The sequence below is a fragment of the Physeter macrocephalus genome, chromosome 16 (genome assembly GCF_002837175.3).
Source record: "Physeter macrocephalus isolate SW-GA chromosome 16, ASM283717v5, whole genome shotgun sequence".
Taxonomy (NCBI): Eukaryota; Metazoa; Chordata; class Mammalia; order Artiodactyla; family Physeteridae; genus Physeter; species Physeter macrocephalus.
Genome location: NC_041229.1, coordinates 65,036,498 through 65,047,310, shown reverse-complemented (window position 1 = coordinate 65,047,310; position 10,813 = coordinate 65,036,498). Strand labels below are relative to the sequence as shown.

Genomic DNA, 10,813 nt, shown 5'->3' with positions numbered 1-10,813 from the left:
GCCACGGCATGTGGGATCTTCCCGGACCGGGGCACGAACCCGTATCCCTTGCATCGGCAGGCGGACTCTCAACCACTGCGCCACCAGGGAAGCCCCCTAAAGAAATGTTTTATTTGCATTTCTTAGTTTCTTTTTGAAAGACCCTATGAGAAGTCAGTGTTAACATTAGAAAAAAAAGAGTTAAAGTCCAGTATATTATAAGGTGATAGTAGACTGAAATTTTATATTTCTTAATCTTAAGCAACTAAAAGCCAATTTACAGTAAGACCTTATCTTGAGTATCTGTTATCTGCTGTGGCGGTTATGCTCAAACATTATAAAAAATAATCTAAACAATGTTTAAATGGAATATTTGGGGGGAATAATATTAGAAAAATTAATGGGTTAATTAAAATTGTGGACTAAGGTGGCTGTTAAGAAGCTTCATGAATTATATTATTTTCATCCGTCTTTTTACTTAGACCAACACCTTGGAGTCATCCTTGACTTCTCTTTTTCTCTTATACCCACCCCACAGTCAGTGTATGAGTGAATCCTGTCAGGTTTCTCTTCAAAATATATTCAGAATGTGACCAAATCTTAACCATTGTCACTACTATCACCTTATTCCTAGCAACCATCATCTCTCACTGGGATTATTCCAATAGCCTTCTAACTCGTCTCCCTGCTTCTGCCCTTGTCCCCATTCTGTCTAGTCTCAGCACAATAACCAGTCTATTCCACTCATAATCTGAAATGAAATTAGATCTTATTACTCCTTGGCTCAAAACCCTCCAGTGACTTGCCATGCCCTTGGAGTAAAAACCAAAGTCATTACTATGAACAGCAAAGTTCTATACATTCTGTCGTCACCTCACTCCCTAACCCTATCTTCAACCACTCCTCTCTCTCATTCTGTTCCAGCCACCCTTGGCTCCTTGCCAGGTTCACTTCTGCCTTTGCACTTGACTGTCATCCTGGAATGCTCTTTCCCCCAGATATCCATATGACTGATTGGTGCACCTCTTTAGTTCCTAAATGTCACCTACTCTGTGAGGGCTTCCCTGTAGCCTTTCAGTATTTTCTCTTCTCTGTTTAATATTCTCCATAGCACTTATTTCCAACTTATCTAATCTGTATTTTATTTGTCTGTCTCTCCTACCTATAGTGTAACCTCCATGAAGACAGGGATTTTTGTCTGGTTTTTACACATTATGTCACCAGTGCCTAGAACAGTGCACATAGTACCTGTAACACCCACATAATGGGTACTCAATAAATATTTGCTGTGTGAATAGTATGATTTTAATAATTACAGTTTGTGGCGAATATAACAAAAAAGAAGACTCACGGATTTAGAGAACAAACTAGTGGTTATCAGTGGCAGGGGTGGGTGGGTAGGGGCAATATAAGGGGAGGGGATTAAGAGGTACAAACTATGGGGCTTCCCTGGTGGCGCAATGGTTGAGAGTCCGCCTGCTGATGCAGGGGACACGGGTTTGTGCCCCGGTTTGGGAGGATCCCACATGCCGCGGAGCGGCTAGGCCCGTGAGCCATGGCCGCTGAACCTGTGCGTCCGGAGCCTGTGCTCCACAAAGGGAGAGGCCACAACAGTGAGAGGCCCGCGTACCGCAAAAAAAGAAAGAGGTACAAACTATGAGGTATAAAGTAAGCTACAAGAATATATTGTACAACACAGGGAATATAGCTCATATAATAACTATAAATGGAGTATAACCTTTAAAAATTGTGAATTACTATATTGTATACCTGTAACTTATATTGTACATCAACTATACTTCAATTTAAAAAATTGCAGTTTGATGAGCTTTGCTATTAAATACTAAGTTTATATGAATTATTCCCTAATTTCTTCTGAACTGTGCAGTTCCGAAGGAAGACTGGCCCAGTTTCCTCAGCCCTGAAAGTCTTATTTTGTAAGCCTGTATAAATTCCTGTCATCTTTAATGCTATTTATTTGTTCTCTACCCCATGTATAGTCTTTTATTACAAAGAATCTTACATATTTGCATCTCCATAGAGACCTTACCTTCCCCAAATTTAATGAATTTTCTGATTATTAGAGGTGGTTCTACCATTTTCACAGTATGGAATCTGATTCATACTTGATTCTGTTTTTTCTCTTACTGCCTTCTCAAGTAATAATTAATAAATGCTAGTTACAAATATTATTATTTTATTCAAAATATTGAAATGTTGCTATAATCATGTCTTTTTAATATAACCTAACTATTGTACTTCACTTTCTCATGTCTCCAGATTGTAAGTTTTGGTATATAAGAGAACTTAAGATATTCAAGAAGGAAATCTGTTGTTTCAGTTATAGTAGAATGGCATGTGGTTGTTGGATTCAAATAAATCTTTAATTAAAAAATTCTGTAGGGGCTTCCCTGGTGGTCCAGTGGGTAAGACTCTTCACTCCCAATGCAGGGGGCCCGGGTTTGATCCCTGGTTGGGAAACTAGATCCCACATGCATGGTGCAACTAAAGATCCCACATGCCACAACGAAGATCCTGCATACCACAACTAAGACCTGGCACAGCCAAAATAAATGATGAATGAATAAATAATTTTAAAAACTGAACCTTAATATTTTTAAAAAAGAAATTCTTTAAATAAGTTAAAATGAAAAGGATTGTCAATACTGGTCTCTAAAATTAATTTCTTAATTCTGGGAAAGTTGCTGACCTCAACAACTAAACAGGATGATGGCTAATCAACCCTACAGGTTATTTTGAGTATCACATGAGATAATATTGTGTATTTTGAACCCCACAAATGTAGGGGACATTATATTATTCATTTGCTCAGACTCTTGCTCTCTTGTTAGGTAATTTGCAAACTTTGAAAACTTCTGTTTCCTAGGATGTTTGACTAAATATTTGTTCCCCTTTTTTGGGAAAAATCGATCAGAAAAATTATCTACTTTTTTTTTCATTTTCTTTGTATTTTTAGATTAACAAAAGCAGTGGCATTGTGGAAGCATCACGGATCATGAATTTGTACCAGTTTATTCAGCTTTATAAAGACATCACAAGTCAAGCAGCAGGAGTATTGGCACAGAGCTCCACCTCTGAAGACCCTGATGAAAACTCATCATCTGTAACATCTTGTCAGGCTAGTCTTTGGATGGGAAGGTATACAGTGCATAAATACCATGTTTCTCTTATTTTCCAACATGCAAAGTACTGAAATCGCATTAATGTTTTTGCTGGTGTTCTCCATGACATCTTAAATCACATTACTTTTTGTCTCAGTTGATATTATATCCCAGATCTGCTTTTGGATTATTCTGTGTTTCAGGACATTGTTAGAGTGCCAAATTAAAGAAAAACTAAAGTGGCTTACGCCAGGTAATGTTTCTGTCAATCTAGTTTCCATGAATCCACTCTCCGCTCTACTTGCATTTAATGACAAAGGATATAGTTAATACCCCTCTTATAATAGGCATTTAGGTTCTTAGACAATCAAAGCTCTTCAGGGAATTAGGTCCAAGAATCTGGCAAAACCATTCCAGTTTTTCTTAAAGATATCTGACTAATTGGAGCATTAACATTGTAATTACTGTTTCCAGGACTTGGCAGTCCATTCAGGAATGAACAAGTAGTTGGTGCACATATTGCATGTACTGAGTTACCAGAAGGAAATGAAGTCAGACAGCGTTTTCTGTGATGGTGCTTGTTTACTCAGGCCTAATATATTATTGTTCTATCTAAACTTTCTTTTCCTTCTCTATAATGCTTTTGGCATGTGAAAGCTCCCACCTGTTGCCATTTGACAACCATGACCATAATTTAACTTTATAAATGCCTCATTGGAAAAAGGCTTATGTGGGTCCAGACATGTTGACATCCTGTCTTATTGTCATACAGGGTAGACAGCACAAATCTGAATTGACAGTGTCTTTTAACTTGAAGTTAAGAATATGGTTAACAAGAACTTTTTTATTGCTCCATTTACAGTTGCATTTTCCGATCCATTCTTAACCAACTGGTTTCCAAATACTATGTTGTAGTAAGATTGTATTTTAACTTATCATTTCCTGTTTATCTTTAATAGGATTGTTTGGTTTTCTACGTTTGGGCTGTACAAGTGTTGCTGATGAAATGCCAAATGAGTTTTAGAGTATTATAGGCAGGATTTTGGCTTATCTTTCCTGTATTTTGTAAAATTAATCTTTCAAAGACAGGCGTCTGATTTTCTGCTTTTTTTCCTCTCCCTCTTCAGAATGGTGATTTTTTTTTTTGAGTATTTTGAAAGCTGACAATAGTATTTACTAGTAAATAGTATTTACTAAGCTCGATGTTAGCAAATTAATTGAAAGTAATACTTTTTTCATGTTGCAGTCATTGTAATGAAGGAGGTAAGAGTGTTCCTTTTCATGTGCCCTTGAGACTGGGAAACTCAATGCCTGATTGGTAGGTTAGGGCTGCTTCTTGCCTTTGTATGTTTTTTGGGGTTTTTTGTTACCCCCTGATATACTTAGTTCATAGAAAAATAGACTTTTCAAGTTGAGAGGGATCTTAAGAGGTATTTATTTGGTTCAGCCTTATATCTGGTGCCTATTTCTATTAGTGGTTTATATTTATTAAGTACTTGTAGGGTATTAGGCATTGTGATGAGTGCTTTACATGTATAAACTCATTAAATCACAACAACCCCATAGGAATAAAATTATTGGTTCATTACAGATGTAGAAACTGAGGTTTAGACAAATAAATGACAATGGCTAGAAGTTGGCCTAGCTGAGATTCACATTCTGGCCTGCCTGGCAATACAGCCATGCTCGCAACCTCTGCATTAGTACTCTCTGGTGCAGGAAGATCCTATACTAGAGTGCTTCTTAAACTTTAATATTCATTGGTTTTGAGAAGGAGCTTGAGATTCTATCAGGATCCCAGGTGTTGTCACTACTGCTTATCCATGGATAGCACTTTGCATAGTGAGACTTAACCACATTTAGCGAAGTGGTAGTCCAGCTTGTACATGAACACCTGCAGCTGTAAGGGACTCACTGCCTCAGAAAGGCAAGCCTTTTGATTCACAAGTAGCTTTAATCACTATGTAATTTTCCCTTTTGCATTATTTTCTTCAGAGCCAAAATCTGGCTCTCCTGAGGCAGCACAGCACAGGTTCTAGAACCAAATTTCCTGTGTTCAAATCCTGGCTCTACTCCTTACCATGTCACTCTGGACAAGTTATTAAACTCTCTTTCCTCAGTTTCCTCATCTTTTAAAAGAGGATGACAATGATAAGACCTACTTCATAGGACTCTTGGGAGAGTTAAGTGAGTTAATATATGTAAAATGCTTGGGGGCTTCCCTGGTGGCGTGGTGGTTAAGAATCCACCTGCCAATACAGGGGACACAGGTTGGAGCCCTGGTCCAGGAAGATCCCACATGCCACAGAGCAACTAAGCCCATGTGCCACAACTACTGAGCCTGTGCTCTAGAGCCCATGAGCCACAACTGAAGCCCGCGTACCTAGAGCCCGTGCTCCACAATAATAGAAGCCACCGCAATGAGAAGCCTGCGCACCAAAACTAAGAGTAGCCCCTGCTCGCCGCAACTAGAGAAAACCTGCACACAGCAACGAAGACCCAACACAGCCAAAAATAAATAAATAAAATAAATAAAATGCTTGGAACAGTTCCTGGCCCATTAAAAAAAAAAAGTCTGTAAAAGTTAACTATCATTATTCTTAAATTATTACTGTATTCTACTTATTTCAGTGACAGTGCCCTCTGGAAATCCACCAAACAAGTCTGTTCTCTCTTTCAGTCCTTCAAATACTTGAAAACAGTAATCAAATTCTCACTGAGCCTCTGTTCTCCAGGATAAGCCTCCCCATTTCCTTCGGCCTTTGTTTGTATAGGTCTCTGCTATATCCCAGAGGCTTTCCTGGATGATCTTTTATTTGTCAATTTGTCTTTCAGGGTAGGGGGCAGAGAACTGAATTCTCCACTTTACAAGTGGTCTACTAAGGACAAACAGAGCAAGACTCTTCCTCCTTCCTTCTTCTGGTCACTGTATTGCTAGGAAGGTAGCAAAAAAAGTGAACATAGTACAGCTTCCACTGGCTGCTTCTGTGTCTCCTGTTCTTTCTTTTACCTCCATCCAGAATGCTGTTCTTTGTAACCCTCTACTCCTCAGTTTTAAACTCTGACCTTCAGGACTCTGTCACTCTTTATGGATTCAATTATATTCTCTGCTACTGACACCCAAGTCCATATCCTTAGACATAAATTGTAAACTCCTCAAGAGCAGAGACCCTAGTTCATCTGGGTCTGGCACAATACGTGGCACCTAAAAGGCATTTAAACATTTAAATGAGTAGATATAGAAAAATTCAAATACATTAGATCCACATCCATCTAGGGTTTCATTCAGTTTCCCCATTTCAATTCAGGGGCTGCCCTCTTTTATGCATTGCTAAAGCATAGCATTTAATCTGTTACCACATCCTGATGATTTGTCTTTTGTAATGCCACTTAGACCAGGCCCTAATTATCTCCCAGGTGAATTGCTGAAATAAGGATCTGATTGGTGTTCCTCCCTCTAGACTGTCCTTCATACTGCTCTCCCAATTAATCTCCTACAGCATTATTTCCAATGGGGGTTCACTTTCCCCTTGATTAAACTCTGTCAGAACAAGTTTAAACTTACCATTTTGACATACAAGGATCAGATTATCTCTGCTGTACTTAAGCAATCTTTTCTCTTATTTTTCTCCCTGGAGCATGATGCTAGCCTTCTTGTTACATACATATACAGAGTTTTGGGTTTTTTTTTTTTCCTACCTCTATAGCTTTGTTTATTCACATAGAATGTCCTCTGTCTGTCGAAATCCTATCATTTTTTCTACCTCATTTTTCCGACAAGTTTGAAATGTACTCATTTCTTCCTTCTTTACTTAGCACTTACTACATGTAATGCACATTTGACATTTTCTTATCTTCTATATACAAATTGACAGATTTTAAAGTACTATATAATGTCATATACAGTGGTATAAGCACAGCAGGGAATAAAAACATGTTAGAGATAGTTCCTACCCTCAAGCTTATAGTCCAATGGCTATACTTTGAAACATTTAATTTTTGTATAATTATAAAAGTAGTACATGCTTGATGAAGTAAACCTAAAAATTAGTGAATAGCACAAAGATTAAAAGCAAATTAAAATCACTTCAAGAAACATGTATTGGGCTTCCCTGGTGGCGCAGTGGTTGAGAGTCCGCCTGCCGATGCAGGAGACACGGGTTCGTGCCCCGGTCCGGGAGGATCCCACATGCCGCGGAGCGGCTGGGCCCGTGAGCCATGGCCGCTGAGCCTGCGCGTCCGGAGCCTGTGCTCCACAATGGGAGAGGCCACAACAGTGAGAGGCCCGCGTACCGCAAAAAAAAAAAAAAAAAAAAAAGAAACATGTATTGAGAACCTAAGACAAACTCCTTGTATTCAAAGAGCTTACAGTTTATGGATAGACCAACCAATAAATAGCCAATTAAAATACAGCGTTTAGGGCTTCCCTGGTGGCGCAGTGGTTGTGCGTCCGCCTGCCGATGCAGGGGAACCGGGTTCGCGCCCCGGTCTGGGAGGATCCCACATGCCGCGGAGCGGCTGGGCCCTTGAGCCATGGCCGCTGAGCCTGCGCGTCCGGAGCCTGTGCTCCGCAACGGGAGAGGCCACAACAGAGGGAGGCCCGCATACCACAAAAAAAAAAAAATATACAGTGTTTAAGTCCTTTAACTGAGGAAAATGTTGGTTTTGAGAGCATAGAGAAGATGGTATCTTGAGCTGAGTAACTGAGGTTGGAGTTTACCAAACTCACAAGGGTATGCCAGGAAAGGAAAACACCACATACAAAGGTCCTTGGCTCATTCAGGGGCATTCTGAATTGTGGCTGGAGTAGAAGGTTCAACATCTCTTTTCTTCCCAAGATGAAAGAGCTCTTTGAGGACAAATAACTTTGCTTTCTAACTCTTTTGTATTTCATATAGCAAGCACCTGATCCTTAAGACTAAGCTATTCTTTCATTTATATGCCCATTGTCAGCAGTAGCATAACAAGACCCTGATGGCAAGGTCTCTATTTTAGAAAGCTTTGTATCCAGCATGGTGAATAAACCATATATTGGTTGAATTAATTTATAAAAATTCAATATGATTAAAATGGACTAAGTTATTTTCCAGTTTGGGTCCATATTTTCCTTTTAACCATCTCAGGATTTATTTTTTATCCAGTCGTTTTTTATGGAATTTGCCCCTCTAGTACTTCTTCCCTAATATATTTGCTATTCCTAAAAGATAAGTTAATTTACTCTGATATTGCATGAATCATATTGTTCTTTATGTTGAGGGTACATAGATGCTTGATAATGCTTTTTAAGGCAATGGAAACAAAGTTTACTGCACAGTGACAACAGAGAATATCATTGCTCCAGCTCAGTTTTCACATTGCAGAGTAAAGCAGCTGACTGATGAGGAGGAGTGCTGTATCTGTATGGATGGTCGAGCTGACCTCATCCTGCCTTGTGCTCACAGCTTTTGTCAGAAGTGCATTGACAAGTGGTAAGTAATCTGCCGCCTTCATGGGTTAGGCCAAGATCAAGCGGGAGAGTATATATGAATAAACTTCCAAAAATGCAAAAATATTATAGTTAAGTATAAGAGATTTTGTTCTTTAGTACTTCGGATTTTATGACATGCCTCCTACTGGTTAAAATATTTTTATACCTAAAGTTTATAAAATGTGGGGATGTATCTTAGTTTTGACAATTTACTTTTGCTGTAAGGAGATTTGTGCCTGACTAGAGTCTAGAATCAAACATTCCCCCTTTTCTTCTATTTTCCTCCTCATTTCTACTTTTTTCCTCCATATATGATTAGAAAGAATAATATGAATCCTTGAATATTGAATATTGGACCTGGAGAGAACTTTAGAGAACAGCTAGTCAAGCTCATTATTTTACAAAATAAGAATCAAGCGTTCAGGAGAATTTATAATTGACATACAATATGTCAATTATAACTACATATATTTAAAGTACAATTTGATATATTTTGATATATGTATATACCCATAAAAATCATCATCACAATCTAGGTAATGAACAAATCTGTCACTCCCAAAAGTTACCTCATGGCCACTATAAGGTCTCCTTCCCCCCACCTCTTCTTCTAGTCCCCAGACAACCACTAATATGCTTTCAATCACTATAAAATAATTTGGATTTTCTATAATTTTTATAAATGGAATCATACAGTATGTACTCTTTTTTTGTCTGACTTTTTTCATTCATTATAATTATTTCAAGATTTACTTATGTTGTAGTATGTATCAGTAGCTCCTTCCTTTTTATTACTGAGTAGTATTCATTATATGGATATGCCACAACTTATTTATTATCCACTCACCCGTTGGTGGACATTGGGTTATTTTCAATTTTTGGCTATTACAAATAAAGCTGCCTTTATATATACTTTAAATGTACATTTGTGGACAACTGCTTTTATGGACAAACATTTTGTTTTTTTCTTGGATAAATAACTAGAAGTGGGGGCTTCCCTGGTGGCGCGGTGGTTGCGCGTCCGCCTGCCGATGCAGGGGAACCGGGTTCGCGCCCCGGTCTGGGAGGATCCCACGTGCCGCGGAGCGGCTGGGCCCGTGAGCCATGGCCGCTGAGCCTGCGCGTCCGGAGCCTGTGCCCCGCAACGGGAGAGGCCGCAGCAGAGGGAGGCCCGCATACCACAAAAAAAATAATAATAATAACTAGAAGTGGAATGGCTAGGTCATACGGTAGGTGTATGTTTAACTTTTTAAGAAACTGCCCACTGTTTTCCGAAGTGGCTGTGCCATTTTACACACCCACCAGCAGTGTATGAGAGCTCCACTTGCCACACAACCTTGTCAGTACTTGGTATTTGTCAGTCCTTTTGATTGTAGCCATTCTAATAGATGTGTAGTGGTATCTCACTGTGGTTTTAATTTGCCTTTCCCTCCTGACTGATAATGCTGCGTATCTTTTCTTATGCTGATTTGTCATCTGTATGTATTTCATCTTTGGTGAAGTATTCATTCAGATATTTTGCCTATTTCTTTATTGGGTTATTTTGTATTAAGTTTTGAGAGTACTTTTTTTTTTTAACATCTTTATTGGAGTATAACTGCTTTACAATAGTGTGTTAGTTTCTCCTTTACAACAAAGTGAATCAGTTATACATATACATATGTTCCCATATCTCTTCCCTCTTGCGTCTCCCTCCCTCCCACCCTCCCTATCCCACCCTCCCTATCCCACCCCTCTCATGGTCACAAAGCACAGAGGTGATCTCCCTGTGCTATGCGGCAGCTTCCCGCTAGCTATCTAATTTACATTTGGTAGTGTATATATGTCCCTGCCACTCTCTCACTTCGTCACAGCTTACCCTTCCCCCTCCCCATGTCCTCAAGTCCATGCTCTAGTAGGTCTGTGTTTTATTCCCGTCCTACCACTAATCTCTTCATGACATTTTTTTTTTCTTAGATTCCATATATATGTGTTAGCATACAGTATTTGTTTTTCTCCTTCTGACTTACTTCACTCTGTATGACAGACTCCAGGTCTATCCACCTCATTACAAATAACTCAGTTTCATTTCTTTTTATGGCTGAGTAATATTCCATTGTATATATGTGCCACATCTTCTTTATCCATTCATCTGTTGATGGACACTTAGGTTGCTTCCATGTCCTGCCTATTGTAAATAGAGCTGCAATGAACAGTTTGGTACATGACTCTTTTTGAATTATGGTTTTCTCAGGGTATATGCCCA

General features: G+C 39.0%; 1 protein-coding gene across 3 annotated transcripts in view; it reads left to right on the top strand.

Moving 5' to 3' along the window:
• Positions 1-10,704, top strand: part of RNF141 (ring finger protein 141) — a 49,942-nt gene extending 39,238 nt beyond the window's left edge. For 2 of the 3 annotated variants that reach the window (XM_028501433.2, XM_055091551.1), the window contains exons 4-5: positions 2,957-3,138; positions 8,462-10,704. In XM_028501433.2, the coding sequence (XP_028357234.1) occupies positions 2,957-3,138; positions 8,462-8,573 (294 nt within the window). In that variant the 3' untranslated portion in view covers positions 8,574-10,704. The remainder of the gene's footprint in view (positions 1-2,956; positions 3,139-8,461) is intronic. The other variant, XM_028501432.2, reaches the window with a different exon arrangement.
• The last annotated feature ends 109 nt before the right edge of the window (positions 10,705-10,813 follow it).